Source organism: Stegastes partitus, unplaced genomic scaffold, assembly GCF_000690725.1.
Source record: "Stegastes partitus isolate 25-593 unplaced genomic scaffold, Stegastes_partitus-1.0.2 Scaffold50, whole genome shotgun sequence".
NCBI lineage: Eukaryota > Metazoa > Chordata > Actinopteri > Pomacentridae > Stegastes > Stegastes partitus.
The window spans coordinates 62,400-79,971 of NW_007577781.1; the positions used below are offsets into that span (position 1 = coordinate 62,400).

At 39.9% G+C, this 17,572-nt stretch overlaps 1 protein-coding gene across 1 annotated transcript; it reads right to left on the reverse strand.

The window, feature by feature from the left end:
* Window positions 1–2,467: 2,467 nt before the first annotated feature.
* Window positions 2,468–17,420, reverse strand: wdr35 (WD repeat domain 35). The gene is made up of 27 exons (XM_008306938.1): window positions 17,015–17,420; window positions 16,814–16,931; window positions 16,073–16,144; window positions 15,835–15,927; window positions 15,619–15,747; window positions 15,373–15,506; window positions 14,877–15,042; window positions 14,615–14,760; window positions 13,699–13,824; window positions 13,011–13,196; window positions 12,527–12,587; window positions 11,495–11,639; window positions 10,959–11,028; window positions 10,615–10,668; window positions 10,423–10,532; window positions 10,060–10,279; window positions 9,854–9,934; window positions 9,440–9,576; window positions 8,826–9,029; window positions 8,576–8,722; window positions 8,095–8,227; window positions 7,860–7,970; window positions 7,145–7,309; window positions 5,560–5,700; window positions 5,207–5,363; window positions 4,144–4,384; window positions 2,468–2,931 (listed from the first exon to the last, which is right to left on the reverse strand). Exons 1-27 carry the CDS (start codon window positions 17,036–17,038, stop codon window positions 2,781–2,783), a joined length of 3,522 nt encoding a protein of 1,173 aa, XP_008305160.1. The 5' UTR covers window positions 17,039–17,420; the 3' UTR covers window positions 2,468–2,780.
* Window positions 17,421–17,572: the final 152 nt, after the last annotated feature.

Below are 17,572 nucleotides of genomic sequence, written 5' to 3' on the forward strand. Positions count from 1 at the left end.
TTCTCTAATGCACTCACTAGTCTATTGATTAAAATATAATGACCATTGTTAAGGAGAGAGGTGGGATGTCACTCTTATCATTTATTATCATCTTTATGTCCAGTTATAAACTATATTTGTCTGGCGTGATATGAAGCCAAATGGAGAGTCAGGGTATGTTCAGGTATCCAGTACAAACAATGACTGAGGATCAGAAGTTATCAAGACAATTTGAATCCCTCTGTTTTGTTGACCTGGTTTCATGTTAGGAAACTTGTGGCAGCATTTAAAAAAAAATATAGACACTAGGTTTAAGCAATGGATTAAATAGAAAAGAACACATTACAAAGGTTTTTAGATACCAAAAGAAAAATACAAAGAGCAGAAGAACTTCCAGAAATTACATTACAGCAAGATGGGAAAATATTTATATGATGAAATAATCTTCAACAGACTGTTTTCCTTTACCTGTTGTTCTGCTTAGTGGTGAGACTCTTGTTGGACAAACCCTGCTCATTATTATGTAACATCTTTAAGGCGGACATGCTGGAGGAGCTGTGGGGATGCACTTGGCGAATGATTCTAAGTATTTTGGGAGAATATCCAAAGGATGACAGCAAATTCTGGCTGCAGATCCATTTGACGTGTGTGTTAATATATGTGACTGATCTGCCAGAAGAAATACTGGGAAATGATAGACACCTTTTGAACATGTTTCAGAAGAAGCTTGTAAAAAAAAAAAAAAAAGAAAGAGTAACAGATCAAGATAAAATAACTACCTTTTGGGTGTGGCTGGTTTTCTGCCTCAGTATCTCTGCATCTTAAAGAAAACATACAGTCTATAACTATTACGACATGGATTTCTATGGATGCATATGTGCCTACTGCTGTTCTTGATTTAAAAAATATATTGCTTAACATATATCTAATAAATACAGCATTAGTTCTCGGGTATAACATAATAATTATGGGGCCATTTTAATTTATTTAAACATTTGTCTTCCAACATTATTCACAGATTATAGGACTCTGATTAAATTTTCAGGTAGACCTGTCAGATACCAAAGTCACACTGTTGAATGAATGTGTTGGACAACATGCACAGGCAGCAGAAGGGATTAAAAGTGCACGGGAGAGCTGTGGAAGCTGCATAAATGATAAGGTTGTTAAGAGTTAACCCACTCAATAGTGTTAAAAAAGTTAGTGGCTGCTGGGGATCACAGACGTGCACATTCAAACATTTATGTATTGGTATTGTTTGGATAGATGGCGGGCATACAGCTAGCAGAGTGAGACAGGTTTGAAAAGTTCTTTTTAAAAAAAAAAAAAACCTAACTGCAGACAGGGGGGCAGTAATACAAAGGGCATCTTTTATAAGCGAAGAGCCTCAGTGAAAATAGTGATGAAACCCTGCAGCTCCTCATCCAAGTTTCAATAAAAGGCATCCAAGCCAAGGTAAAGCAATCATTGATTCATGTGACTGATAACAAAGTCATTATGAATAAAGCTGTCGTGACTTAATTTAGGAGTCATTATGAGCATCAGTGATATCAGTTGAGCAGAATTAGTGGAACATCCATCCAGTATCTATACACCACTTAATCCTCACTAGGGGGCATTGAAGCCTATACCAGCTGACTTAGGGCGAAGGCAGGGGACACCCTGGACAGGTCGCCAGTCTATACTAGTGGTAGAGTCCCACCTAAATAATGAAATAAAATATGAAGAACAGAACACAAACTGAGAAACACCTTTTAGCACTGATTGTTTTCTTCTCATTGCTGTAATTCTCTGACAGTAGATGTCAGAAGAAAAGTTGCACAAACTGTCTCCTCCATATAGCCTGCAGTAGAGAAGCCCTGGTGGTTTAAACATCAAAATTAGTATTTTCTGCTACTGCCGGTGTTGTTTGAATTATTTAACACAAATAATGTTGATGGTCAGATTTTTCTGACAACCATCTGAATTCAGCTGAAACATGTTCCCTGGTAAGTTCCATCCTTACATGTACCAAGAACTAAACCCACAACAGAAGCAGTGTTTACTTTTGATCCGTGTCCTCGTCGTCTACCAAACTGACCTCGAGAGACGACAAGGCATCACAGAAGGGATTTCACCTGGCTGGATGTAGTTAATGTAAGATACCAGTAATTGTCCACTTAGTTTTTAATCACTTTTCTCAAGTAATGTTCTCAGTAAACACTGCTGATGATGTGTGGATGGACTGAAAGTTCCAACCTGAGGAAGACTGAAGTGACAGTCGAAACATGTCAAGGTAAAAACAGCTCCTACTTAAAAATACTCATTGTCTGATAAAAAAAAGAAACCGTATACCTGTAATCAGAGTAGACAAAATGAACCTAATCACGCTCCTGTTGCTGAAAATGTGCTGCTAGCCATGATGTCATTCCTACATCACATGCAGTTGTCAACAATGCAGCACAACACCACGACACTAAAAGAAAGAAAAATAAAACAAAACAGTGAGTCCACATTTATAATATATACGTTTATTTACCGTTGACTTCAATGTAAAAATAGTTAGAAAGCAGTTGTATTCATTGAGGTATTTTACAACATTTAAGAAAAAAGCAATACATTTAAGTAAATTACTACAGATACATGAATTGAAGCTAGTTGAACACAATATGTCCTATACACACTATATATGCACCTTTTAGCATGAAACAAGGTGCAGCCACCTCCACAAGTACTTCACTTTGCAAACACACAAAACATACTTTGAAATATTACTTTTCAGTTTTAGTGAATTGTTCTTATGAAACTTGAGGTTTTGGGCTTCACGCTACAGAACTGTGGCACAGCGGGCAGCAGTTGTATTTGCTGATCTCCTGCTCCAGAGCGCAGTGTTTGCATACACTGCACATCCAAAACTGGTACTCCTGGATCTGCAGACCTGTCACGATGCATGTGGGTAATTTTCCCTCCGTCCTAAAAAAAGGGACAAACAGAATTGACTGAAATCTTTCAGAAAATTTTTGAGGCAACTTTAAAAATGCAGTAAAAGGAGCTTCCAAACAGTGGTTTGATGGTTACATGTGCACATACGCCAAACTGTCTCCATTCTAACAATTCATTGCTTTTTGAATATTTGTAGTAATTTCGGGAAAGTGATATAATTAACATTTTGTACAACTGATATAAATATTTGTTTTTAAGTCATTTGTGGAAAACAAGACATTTAGGTGCCTATGTTGCAAAAATTTTTAGAAAAAGCGTCACTGATGTGCTGATTATATGTGTACGAGGCATGTCAGAAAAGTTCCAGGACTGGTGTCACAAAAGATATATTTCAAACCCAAATGGCAAACTACCAGTTTTCCCCTTCAGACGATCAACCAGCACGTCTACCAAGAGATCCTGCGGCGTTTGCTTCGTTCAATGAGCGAGAGGAGGCGAGAGTTGTGGCAGGACAAGTCGTGGCTGCTTCATCATGACAACGGGCCTGCTCACAATGCCCTGAGCATCCGACAGTTCCTAGCTGAGAAGAACATCACCTTGCTGGAGCAACTTCCCTTTTTTTCTTCTTCCCCAAGCTCAAGGGGGTCATCAAGGGGACCCGTTTTGAAGATGTGGACGACATTAAGATGGAGTGCATGGTGGCGTGGCAGAGAAGGCTGGGAAAGTGCCTCCAGGGGGGTTACTTTGAAGGCGAGAAAACCTGTAGCTTGTGTTTGAAATATATCTGACACCAGTCCAGAAACTTTTCTGACACAGCTTGTATAAGCCTAGAGTAATGTTGGTTAAATTTGTTTGTAGTCCCGAGAAGAAGAATGCTTCATACAACATAATTCACAGTTCAAATATACATGGACAAATATATTTGGCCATATACAAGGAGAATTTAACAGTTTTATTTCTCATCTTGACAAAAATCAAGATGTCCTCACTGCTTCTCCCCATGCAGTTTGAAAGTTTGGTAAATTGTGAAATTGCTTTATCTCTCTATTGATATTCATCTTCTTGGCAAAGCTAAATTAAACAGCCCCTGAGCACACATACAAATGACACGCCCAAATCTATTAAGAAAGCAAACTTTGCTGAAGTGCTGAAAACTATTTTTGTGAAAGACCCCCAAAACATGACAGTGTAGTTGTGCAGCTTTAGGAACTGGAGCCAGTGTGGGGTTAGTGTAGCCCTCACCCCTCTGACGACCGGTCCAGCTCCAGCATGCGGCTGTCTTTCGGGGTGTGTTTGGTGAAGATTTCCAGGGCCAGATCCTCATATAGCTGTCGCTGTTCAGGGTCCAGACTCTCCAAGGATTCCAGTTTGATGAAGGCCTGTGAGCAGGTGCCGAAGGCCCGGTTGGCTGCGGAGCAAATGGCGAGCAGAGAGTAGATCTCCACTGCAGGGATGACGTCCTCATACTCGCGCAGGTGAAGAGCTTTAAAAATGGGATAAACAGTGCAAAGTTAGACTTCCTGTCTGGCTGATTCTGGACTGGAAGATAACTTCACTTCCGACAGTTTCAGTTATAAAATGACTATTGAAGAAGAAAAGACAGATCATGTGACTTAGGTCTCATTACTGCTTATTGATAAATATTAAAGACCAAAGATATAAAACTATCAAAATTATGTGGAAAAACTACAAAAGCTGAGCACCTTTGGACTTCATGCACTTTACGAACACTAGATGGCAGCAGAATGCTAAAATAAATCAGAGCCAGGGTCCATACTGTCATTTCTCAGGTGTGTTCAGGTACTTTCTCTACTTTTACCTGGCAGGAAGATTGATCTAATGACTGGTGATTTTATCGTGTATTTGCAAACAGTATATGACATATTATAGTATTTAATTAAATTGGATGACGACATATTGTTGTTTACACATATTGTAACAGATGAGTACAGGAATATAAACACAAGATCAGAACTAAACAATAAGTTCAAAATCTCTTTTTTTTAATGTTTATTTGAAAGAATTTGTTGTCTGAACTGGTGACCAATAGATGTATCACAATTTCCCAGAGCGTTTTGTCTGATCAACAGTACAAAACCCAAACATGTTCATTTTACATGGTTCAAAACCGAAAAGCAGATTATTTTGAATCTCGTGAAGGAAAACTGACAAGTATGTGAAGATCAGAATTGTTAGCAGCTGGTTCTTTGAAGACTGACACATAAATCACTACTAATCATTTCAGCACTACAATATACTTTATGTGACTTAATGATGCACTGACATATCCTGTGTGACTCGATACCTGTGCGCATGGCATTCTCCATGTAGCCTTCATACAGCTGCCTTTGAGCAAGCAGGAAGAAGTGGTACGCTTCTGCTCCACGCCAAGCGTTGTCCACAATACGATTGTCTGAAGATGTTGCATCTTCCTCAAGCAGCCCAGCAAGTGCAAACGTTGCCTATTTACAGTAAATGATACATACAATATTATATACAGTAAATGATGCTTTTCTATACATTTAAAGCGCAATTTGTATTTCTAAAATACTCCATAAACCAGATCTGAAAGCTTCAACTAAAGATAATTTTAACTATTAGATACATACAGAACAGGAAGTGTATACGTATACAGTAACGTCCTCTGCAGTATATTACCTCAGACTTCTTTCCTTTGGCTTTGCTCTGCTGAGACGTCTTCACCTGCTCATGGTAATTTTCAACAAGATGTGCTGCCAGTACGTAGAGCTTCTTCACCCTCAGAGGTCGGGTCCTTTTCTTCGCCTCCTCATCGGCTATCTGCAAAGCAAGAGCCACCGTTGCACTTCTTGCCCACTTTGTTGCATTGTAAACCAAATTTCCCCCCCATCAGTCTACATTCAATGACCCATCACGATCGAAGTGATAACGTGTTTTTAAAAATGTTTGCAAACTTATTAAAAGTTAAAAACTGAAATCTGACATTTTCCAAAGTGTTCACACCCTTAATTCAGCACTTTGTAAGGCTCTTTTGGCAGCAGATAGAGCTTCGATTTATTGAGTGCTTGGATTTCTGCCCAGAGAGCTCAGTTTTTGTTTCATCGGGTCAAAGAGTCTTCTTCCTCTTGCTCTCAGAGTCCATTAAAGTGCAGGTTGACAAACTCCTTGAGGACTGCCACATGCCTTACTCTTGAGCGGTTTCCATTCAACTACTCGGCCATAAGCACCTGATCAATAGGATGAAGCTGAGATGGCCAACCGTTGACCACAGATGTGTGTTGGTGGGAGGTCATTAAGCTTCAGAGAAGACTTTGTTATGGTACTCCTGTACTAGCTAAACTCCCACAGTGCTCAATGCTTCCTAACATGGAACTGTGTGCTTCCTCAGGTCACCACAGTATGTCTATTTGGAGTTACAAGGTGCTACAGCTAATTTACAACTCTTAAAGTGTGTATTATCTAGAAAGACGGTATTGGATTGGGCCTTGGTATCAGCATATACTAAATATTAAATGACTCGAATTGGATTGAATTGGGGGTGAAAAGCCTTAATTGGAACATCTTTAAGTCAAACCTTCAGAAATGATTTATAGCTTTGCTCTGATCTGTGCCTCATCAAAGTTTGATCGTGGAGTCCTACAAAGTACAAGTAAAGGAAACATGACACATCTGACCACAATTCGGACCCACAGGAAAGAGTCTCAATACTTTTGTAAATGAATATATATAATAGCAATAAATATTGCTATTGTGTATTAAAAGTAGATTGACAGAAAAAAATGGGGAGGAAAATGGCAATTTCATTCATTTGAAGTTAAAACTACATCAAAATATGTCAAAAAAGTAAAGTGGTCAGCTTTCCTAAGCATCGATACAAGGTTGTTCACTTGGGAAGAAAATTATTTATTGTTTCAATTTGTTTACTGTAAAAAAATAGCAACAACTTTTTACTTGCTAATTATCTTTAAGCTTTCAAGGATGTTTGATACAAATTTTACCCCAATCCTTTGAAAAATGAGATTAGTAAGGCTTAAAAGGAATCAAGAAATGATTACATTTAGATCCGAGGGCCACATTTCAAAACTTCATCACTAAACAGATATTTGATCCAGAGCTGTAGGATGTAGATCCCATGAGAAGTTATCGGCTGCTAATTTTAGTTCAGTTCCAATTTCAGTTATATCACTGATCTCTTTGTCTGACTATATAAGTGACAAAACCCTTTTTCTTTTCATTACGCTTGTCATAAGTAACATAAGCCTACCTTAAACATGAGTTTGGCTGCATCAAGAAAGTGGTGAGCTTTCCGATAGAGTTCCACCGCCTCCAGAGTTTTATTCTTCTCAAGAAGATGTGAAGCATATTTGGAAAGAAGAGATTTGATCTCCTTCATGTTGTGCGTCCTGGCGAGTTCCACTGCTTTGTTCCACTGTGGGAGAACAGTCATTACAAAATTTCAAAGTCATTGCTTTTTCTTGTAGCTTTTTTAAACACAGTATTTTTCCAAAGCATCTGAAATAACAATCAGAAAAGTCAACACTGCATATGCAATATTTACACGACTTTAGTTTGCAGGAAAAATCAGTTTTTACTTAAATCTCTTTGTGGCTCGAAAAATAACTAAAGTTAGCTGTGAAACATTTGCAACAAGTACAAACATCACAGCTTATGTTATTAGGAAATTGAACCTTTGTTCTTTCTTTCAAGTACATCCTGAACAAAGAACAGTTAAACTTTTTTTTCTCCAAATGTTGACATTTACATTGGAGGAGCGTAGTTTGAGGGCGGTATTCACACTCCGGAGCTAAATATCACTCAGGAAAAGGAGGGAGTGGGAGGACAGCAGGTGCCACACTGACTGCTCTGCTCCAAAGCAGTCAGACTGTGTGTTGAATCTAAAGATCACTGAGGGAAGGATGTGTGGGTTCAGAGTGCCGCTCAGAAACTCTGGCGCCACGAGTTTTCTGTCTGCCTCTCACCTGGTTCAGATGGACACATGTGTCAACGGCAGCTTTGGGTTGGTTGCACTTAAGGTAGGCGTTCACAGCCTGTTCGCACATGCCCACGGTGGCAAACATCTGTCCAATCTCCTGCAACATAAAGACGTGAGAACAGGAATAGAAGAGAGGGATTTATTTAGGGCTAAAGACTCATTGATGTCATGGAGCCTTGAAAGCAATATAATGTTTGGTAAAACCTGAACATCTGGCTTACCGGTAACAGTTTGTGATTCTCTGGCAGAAGAGCAGTGAGCTTTTCAAGGCCATCATAGTCCTCTAACATGTAGTAGCACTCTGCCAGCCTCTCCTGGTTACGGCCCTGAAGATAGTACTGCACTGCGTTGACCCTTGAAGAAGAAGATCATATTTAACAGTTACAGTGAGACTGTGTTTCCTTGATTGAAGGTTACATTTTTTGTTTGTTTTAGAACAGTCACATTCCCATAACTGGTTCTCCCCATCTACTCTAGCTGTGAGGTGATTGCTCCCTAATACTCTTCCAATGTAAGTGATAGGTGGATGAAATACACAGCCTGTTCTGTGCAAAAATATCTTTGAAAGTGACACTAGTATGAGGACATGGATGTGGCAGCATTAAATAGTAAAAGCACGAGATTTCTTGTGGATATATTGCTGTTTTTCCTATACTATATATGGCAACCAGAGAAAGAAAGAGGTCAACAAAAATTCAATACCACTTTTGTCTATCTGCAAAGTAGTCTCCGATTGCATTGTAGGCCTGTTCGAGCAGGGCATCATCACAGTCCCCAGAACCAGTTTTGAGTAGCTGCAGCACCTTGAACCAGTCTCCCAGCTTGATCCGGAGGCTGATGGCGAGGTCCCTACAGAGATACACATATTCGTTGTCCACCACCTTGTCTAAAGAACTGATTCATACTATAAGATGAATGTTATTTTTAAAAAAAATTATGCGGCTCACTGTACCTGCGATCCATGTCCAGGTACATGCGGTCAGCTTCCTCAAACCTGCCAAAGTAAGCTGCCACTTCTGCTTGTTTCATGGGCTCACTCTGCAGGTTGCCCAGGCGCTTGACAAACTCAATGCCCTGGTAGTCCTTGCAGCGGACAAAGGCCTGCTCAGCTGTCTTCAGATCCAGTTTCTGGAGGGCTGCCTCAGCCAGCAGTCGCCTGATGGGTTCATAACAGAGACAAATAGAGAGAGCGGTTAGCTATTATCACCAATGCTGTATGGCATGATGTGTATGCATATATCACTACACCCAGTCTGTTTAATTTAGACAAACTGGAATGGACAAATCTCAATATTTCTAAGACTTTATAACAGTCTTAAGTGAGTGTAAAAGCTATCTTTATGACAGCAACTGTGTCTGCTGATGAGAACAGGAAGAGCCTTTGTGTTCATGTTGCCAGATTTTGAGGGATCCTGCAAGAACTGACACATCAGCTAGACAACATACAACAGCAGCAGTGATCAGTAAAAATTGATGACATGGACAAAACAACTTAAAAAATAAGAAAAATAAAAAATAAAAATCCAATGCTGAATCATAAGCATAGGTAGCACATTTTGGATTTACCAGAGTCTTGGGTGAGGATTGTCTTCAATGAATTGTGAAGCATCTTCAATGCCCACTTTTTCAATCAGTGTGCGACTGTCTCTCAGAGAGCGGATTTCAAAGTTGATGAGGTTGTCTTTGTTTGGCCTCTCTGGATCCTGGAAAACAACATTCCTTGATAAAGTGATCAATTAGCATTTTGCTTTCACCTGTTGAGGGATAATCAACGTAGAAGTAACATGTATGTCAACATAATTCTTAAACTACTGTAAGTCCTTCTACTTTAAGAGATTTAAAAAAAGGAAAAAGGAAAACGGAATAATAAAGCTAATAAAATAGGTATACTGACATTAAAGTAATTGGTAATTTTTAAATATCAGTGCAATTGTGTCTGAGCATCATGTAACTACAGAACAACTTTACTCAAACCTTTACCTTCATGATTTCATCAAGCAAGACAGATTTGATTTCCAGGTCCTCAAAGTTGCAGATGTATCCAGATGTTTGGATGGGTTCCTGTTTTTTTAAAACACAATAAATAACTGCAACAGTTTAACTCGGATTGAAGAATTGTTAACTTTGTAACAATATTACAATACAGTTGAATTTTCAGCTGTAAATCAGATGTACTTATAGATCACCTCTGGGTCCAGGTTCCTAAAGACGTACATCCTGGTCTTCTCCATCATGGCAAACAAGTCGGGGTTGTCATTCGCCCACTTCATGTCCCAGACATCTTTGCGCTCAAACTTAGATGGATCTCCTGCAGATGTCTGGTTTCCTGTGCTGTCATCTGTGGAGGCACGAACCTCCAGGTCCAACAAAGTCAGCACGCCTGCGATGTCGATTATGGCAAGACGACTAAAGAAAACAATGATTCCATGTGACAGCAGTTTACAGGATAAATTCAAAATAGAACACATTAAATAAACTGTATTGGGGTGATAAAGAGTGTCTCTACATTATCACAATCTGCTACACCAAAAACAGAGACTAATGTTTACCTGGAATTGCAGTTCAAGGAGAGATAATAGGCTCTGTTGTTCAAAGTGTATTTCTGGATGAGAACAACATTTGGAAGGCTGTATCTGTGGATGGTACCAGACTCACGACCCTGTAAGAACAGACACTTTTAGTTTAATCTTGATTTCACTGTATGATTTCAGATTCTCCTATAAAAAGAAAGGCATACATACCACAATCAGGGTCTTATCTGTTGCTGTAATGCAACAGATTGGATCTCGAGTGGCCTGAAATTAAACAGAAATACACATACTGTACATATTGTATTTTTACAAATATTTTATCAATATATTTAGAGTTGGTTAAACTTATTTCGAGACTTAGATTTTTAAACAAATGACTGGTTGAGTGAGCAATATCCTGTCTGAAGGACATTTTATTTGAATGCAATTATATGAAAAAGGGTTCAAACTAAACACAATAAGAATTTGTTTTAAAAAAATCACATGCTTTACTGCACTTGGTTTTTGATTCTGTGCGTAAAATGTGCAAGACAAGAGATCATATAGCTTCTTACTGTGAAGGCTTTAGCAAAATCTGGACCACTGTCCCCACCTCCAGTTGGATTGCTGTCAATGTGATACACCCTAGAGGGGCAGGAAGTGAGAGCATGTGTGAAAGAACGAGGGGGACAGGCAGACAGACAAACAGCTGCTTGTTGCCCCAAGTTGACCTGTGGTCCAGGTGCTAGGATGGTCCTGGCAGAACACTGGGTCATTCCCAGCCTGTCTGGAACCTCAGTGGCATTTGATTTAGATGAACGAATCCCTTTCATTGTGCTGTCAGTGTAACAGTGAGTCACTGTAACAGTGAGTCAACAAACCTGAGGCTTCATCCACTGACTCATAGAATCTAGCACTGTGGTGATCTTACCTTCCTGTAACTTTCCATGATCTGCTTGATGTGCCCTGTAGGTCCTGACATCGGCAATCTATCTCCCTACTCATCTTCTGCTTGTCTGCAACATGCCTTTTTTAAAATAACTTGTGAGATCCAGTTTAGATGAAGTTTCACTCTGTTGTAAATATTCTACATATTTCTGAAAAAACTCACCTTTCCCGTCCCTCCTTTTTTGTTCTGTTCACTTGGTTGATCTCCAGGGCAGTCAGTTTCTTTGCCACTCTGTATTGCCACAAGTAGAAAGCTTCTTTGGATGCAGCGATGACATGCGTCTTGGTCATGGTGACAAACATGGGATCTGAACAAATAAACAAGTGGCAGATTTAATTACAAATATCAGTATAGACTGTGTATATTTTTTGTGTCCATTGGTACCAAATTTATTTTCACGAACTTCATATTTCTGTCATTTTACGGATGAAGTGTGTGCTCAGCTTTTGGCTTCCAAGCACAGAGGATCACCAAAGGATTTTAAAACTTTCAGCTGGTTTTATTAAGGTGTATATTGTATTTGGTTGGTTATTGAAACAAAACACAAAATACAGTTTATTGTCTTACAGTGAGCTACACCAAACTACTTAAACAAATCTGGAAAAATAACATTTGTGAGTCATTGTAAATCTGGTCTGTACCTTTAAATGAGAAACATATTTTCTGTGTGGGTAATTTCTAACACACCAGTTCTGAGAGAAAAATACAGGGTGTTCTCAAACAGTGTGACTTTGCCTGTTTGAACACAAAAAGGCCACAAGAGGAGCCACCTCCAAATGGCACACACTTCACCCTTTCACCATTTACCAAGCTGGGATATCTGAAGTCTGTCCAGACCACTGAGTCTGTTAAACCTGTGACCACGTCTAGTAGAAACAGAATGCTGAATGACTACGCGACATAAAGACGCCAAGTACTCACTGCTATAGGAAACTGTAAGCTCATGAAGTAACTGGGTAGCAGGAGGCAGGATGCCAGCTACAACGTCTCCATACACATGGTGTGATCTCTCACACTGGTGTGAAGAAATACACCAACCTTATGCTAAACCTGGACTTTGATCATTCCACTGCTGCTCCACAAGATTGCTACCATGTTTATTGTATGTGAGTTTGCAGGGCACACACAATATAAGGAACTTCCCATTAAACAGAGGCATTACAAGGTTGATTTTTCTCTCTTCACTTCACTTACCAATCTCAATGTATTTTGAGTCCAGTGGAGTTCCGATGGAGTTGCACAGAATCAGGACATACTGAAAAACACACAGCAGAGCGACATTATTCTGAAGGTCAAAGCATAACTCTGTGTCAAAACAGATAGTCCTCTTTTGGGGTGTGAGGTTTTAAATTGTACGTTACCCTTGCATGACTCCCAGACTCTAACTCAGCATCCTCCTGTGAGGCAATGCATTAGAAAAACAGGAGGCAAGACAGCAGAGAAACATTTGTGATCCTTGCTATTTCAGATCACTCTATATTCACTATTTACATCACCTTCCCTATTGTATTTCTTCACTGCTACTCAGTAGAGTAAGATTTTTTAAAAAGCAATAGAAAATTCACATAGTGCAGTAACATATGCGTCAAGTCAGTCTGCAATGTTTCATAAACATTACAGATCCTTTTGTTTGGCTATCCTCTCACTGTTAGGATGTGTAATCTGTCAGTGCTCGTACCTGAGGCTGGGTGTCGTCTGCCTTGCTGGCCAGGATGCAGAAGTCCCCAGATGTGGTGATTGACATCAAGCTCTTGACATATTTGACAAACTTCTCATTGTTTTTGGTTTCCCAGAATACCACACAGTATTCTTGTCGCTCTGGTTTTGTGTAGGCGTACACCACCGTGCTGCAACAGTAGCCCCACTGTTAGGAGACATGACAAGGCTGGTAAGATTCACCTAAACCCCGAGGTAGGCATGTAGTCACAGACAGTTTCGTTCCTGACCTCTAAAATCAGATCTACCTCAAACTGACAAGAAATTAGATTGACAAAACTTTATTAGGCTTCCTTTCTGACTTGTTTCTACAATTGTTTTATGAAACCCCAAAAATACTTAGTAGGTGAACTTCTACTATAGATGAAGTCTGGCATTAACAAAAGCAACACACACTCACAGATGTATGCACTGTGTGTAACTGTGAAACTGCTGCAAGGAGTTATTTTAGGCTAGTGGGTCGAATTGATGTGACGACCTGTTAATCCGCCCTGATGAATACTGCATATTTTCAGCTGGACAATACGTTTTAACATTCTCAAGGGTTTATCTAAAAAATGTAAAGATTGTTTCTTTTCCCTGAAGTATCTCTGATTGGAGTAAAGAGTGCTGCTCCTTGGGCAGCATGAGTCACGGGTGTTGGCATTTACCTTATAATCTGGCCTAATGTTGGCAAAATAGATGTAGGAGTCCACAGCCAGGCCGATTCGCAGCCCTCCTCCCTCCCAGGCAACTCCTGACATCTGCTTCCCAGGCACTTTGAGAGTTCTTAGATGCTGTGTAAACACAGAAGATCATTAACAATGCACAATTTCACATTTTTAACCATCCCACAGCATTTTGAGAGCCCAGCTGGGGTTAGTGTGGGATTTAGGATTGTAAGGTTGTTAGATACAGTATTGCCATGGCTGCAAAATCAAGTCTTCTTGATCTCTTGAGTAGCTAAAATTGTATTCAGTTTCTTTAGAATTACCGTGATATTGTATTATCTTGTCTTGGGATCAGCCTTCACTTAGGCCCACATAGAGCTAGCTTACTGAAGGAAATGGGTGTGCATTTTTTGGTGAGAAAGAGACCATAAAGGACAAACTAGTCAGGTATAGTGTGTCTTTTTGTTTGTACCTGCACAGCAAAATTTAGATTTATCAGCAGATTTATCATGTGCACTTTCCTTGGACATGAAGTTGTGTTGTTGTTGCAGTTTAGCAGATTACTGTGAGGATTACTGATTTGTACTAAACAGCCCCACTTACAAAATATGTCCAGGCAGATTTATGCTGTAACATATGCTGTGAGTCATAACATAAGATTCCTCAGATATATACAAATCACAACAACACATCATATTCTTCAGCCCAAACAGTGAATTTTGCCTGAAGATCAGTTTGCAGCTATAAAGCTCAACAACTATTTCGCAGTGTGCTGAGATTTCTTTCTTTCAAACCTCAGGTGCCAACATACATACATGTCAATAGTAGTATTGACATACAAATGTCAATAGTACACAGCCTAGACTATATAATAGTGACATGTGGCATAAATCTAACTATTAAAGTTCACCCTCACCTCTCCAAATGGCGTGTAGAACTGCACCACGTTGAACTCTTTCTCCATATTTGAGGCTCTGAGGGAACCTGCCACTGCCAGCACACTGCCACAATGGTTCCACTGGATGCTGACCACATTCATCAAAGTGTCAATACACACTGGGTCTGCAGAAAAAGCAGCAGCACAGAGTCACAGCATTAGCAAATATTAAGTGTTATGTAGCAAATGAGTATAAATAAGAAACCACACAGCAATGTTTGAAGGATTTTTGGTTGCTTACTTTCATCATTCTCATAACGCATGATCTGGCATCTTCCATTGTCGAAACAGATCGCAAGACATGGGCAGTCGGGCTCGACGTAACCCCCGGTTCCTGCATACCAGTGGATACCTGCTATACTCACAGCTCCAGTCGCATTACTGAGACAGCTGATGGTCATTTTCATCTGAAACATGAAACAATTTATAACAAATCACACATACTGATGTATAATCAATAAGCACCAGTCAAATTGCTATTCATTTCCTTTTACTTGTGGATGCATGGCAGAAATATATAGCAGTGATGATTTAGTTTCAAAATCTATAAAGTCAGAAATGTTCAGATCTTCCTCACACAGCAGGGGCTGGTATCCACAGTTATTTGTAAACCACAGACAGGATCATAGCTTTCAGTTGAGATAGTTTGTCCTATTATAGTTCTTCCCAAACCCACCATTTCTGTGCCTGAAGTGCCCAGCAAACCTACAAGCTATAACTTAAGCTCATAAACTCACTATGAAGTTTCCTTGATTGTCATAGATTTGTACTTCTCCATTGGCCATGCCGAAGAGAAGGATCTTGCTGTCTGGAGACCATGCCACATGAGCCAGCTGACTTCCCTTTAGCTCCTTTCCCCAAATCCGGTTTCCTACAAAAACAAGCCAATTATCCTACTGTACATATTCATATCTGCTTGCCCAGAATGTGAACAAAACCATTTGGAATTTAGTGAAAAAAATATATATTGTAAAGCAGCTTACCATCTACAGATCCAACAATGACAGCCCCATCTTCATACACAATGCAGATCTTTTGACCATCAGCGTTCCAGCTCATGCTCCTCACCACTGACTTGTTCCTGTTGTTGATCATCTCCTCATACCATGCACCTTAGGACGGGACAAACAAAGACAACTGTTATAAAAGACACATTCATTACAAAGCAACCTGTATTAGAGTATGACTCCTGTAGTCACCTTTGTAAAGCATCCATACAATGATGAGTCCATTCTGGTCACTGGTTGTCAGCTTTTCATATTGTTCGTTCCACGTGACCACTTGCACTGCACCTGCACGTATGGTAATCATAAAGTGTTAGATCATTCTCCTTTGGCTTACTTTAGGTCTGCGCACTCAGTTTCTGTTTTGTGGACACTGCCTGTTACTAACATCCTATAATGAAAACAGGTTTGACAAAGATTCAATTCAGCTTACCACTGTGTCCCTCTAGCGTCTGGTTCATCGATAGGTTACTGGGTGCAGCAAGACCTTTGAGTTTGGCATCATCTGTTGACAAGGACCGTAGAAAGAAATCAGAACACAAACACAGTCATACAATCCTCAGTGAGTAAACTTATGAATACATTTTAAGGCCAGCACCCATCTTGTTTATCATAGTTACCACGGCAGGTCTTTCTAACACACAGAAAGGGCAAACTGGTATCATTTCTGCTAATAGTGATTGTACATAGTGGCACCAGTAATGAGGCTTATGAACATTTTCAAAAGATTTCCTTCACACTGTAAGAGCAGCCATCTCACAAACCCTCAAATCTAAATCACCTGAGCATTATGTAACAGGTCTGAACGGAATAAATACACTTTGGACACATGGCCGAAAGTAGTGCATGTTTGATGTTCAATGCAAACACATTTTTTAAACCATTTTTCACAGTCTAATTTCACTGAAGAATTCAATGTTATTCTGGCTGAAGTGGAATATTTAAAAATCAGCAACAAAACTTTACTAGTGCAAAGCAGCTGAAAACAGGCCCCCCAGCACTCATCTGTTTAAGAGTCAACAGTAGTTAAAGGCAGCAGATGAAGGTGATGTGACACTGCATTGGCCATGAAATGGGTTTACTGTGCTTTTGAGAGTATTTAGGTTTTCATTTTAATGCAGAAATCATACAGCCTACAGTTGTATTGGAATTCATGACGACCGCACCAACAAACCTGTCTGAGTTTCAAGCTTCAGCACTCTCAGGAGACCATCGTCTCCTCCACAGGCGATGAAGCCTTGATCTTTGTTCCAGGAGACACATTTTAGATGGATATTGTTGGGAATAGCGATCTATAAAACACAGATAACAGTCACATTGTTGACCAACACTACGACTTAGCTGACACGTTGATGGGTGTTTGCTGAGCTCTCACCTTCTTGCTGAGGTAGATAAACATGATGCTGGTGATAACGTTTACAGACGTCTGTCAGTCAAATGAAGCGTAGTTATTCTGTTTAGCATAACAACACACCAGCCTACCGCCGGTTAGCAAACTGAGAAGCCAAAGCGAGCTAACATTTTCTGTCGACACCAAGCGGCCTCGATATGGTAAAGTTAGCCTACAGCGTTAGCTTAGCTAGTTAGCAGTTGACGTTCAGAGCCTAATGATACAGTTACGTAGAGCCGAAGACGCTCATGATTTTATAACCTCGCAAATTTAAAGGCCGACTACAATTATAGGAAAATACAACTTGCAAACGTTTTGGAAAGCGTTCAAATTCCACGTTTCATCGCTTTTGTTAGCAGACTTCAAGGCTCAGAGGCTGGAGCTTCCCTCGGTCTCCCGTGGTAACCAAAAACCGGAAGTGTAGAGTTTGGGCGTACCTGGTACTTGTAGTTTTTAGTGTTAGCTCTCAGGAGAGACCGCAAATAGGCCTCCTTATTTATTTGAGCTGTTTATTTGGTTTTTATTTGGCACAGTAGTTGTCGT

What these genes read in the sequence shown, in the direction of transcription:
- wdr35 (XM_008306938.1), bottom strand. Translation starts at nt 17,038, where the DNA reads ATGTTTATCTACCTCAGCAAGAAG. An exon ending in CATTGTTGGATCTGTAGATG is followed by an intron (nt 15,507 to 15,618) that starts GTAAGCTGCTTT and finishes TTGTTTTTGTAG; the next exon opens with GAAACCGGATTTGGGGAAAG. An exon ending in TACCTGGACATGGATCGCAG is followed by an intron (nt 8,723 to 8,825) that starts GTACAGTGAGCC and finishes GTATCTCTGTAG; the next exon opens with GGACCTCGCCATCAGCCTCC.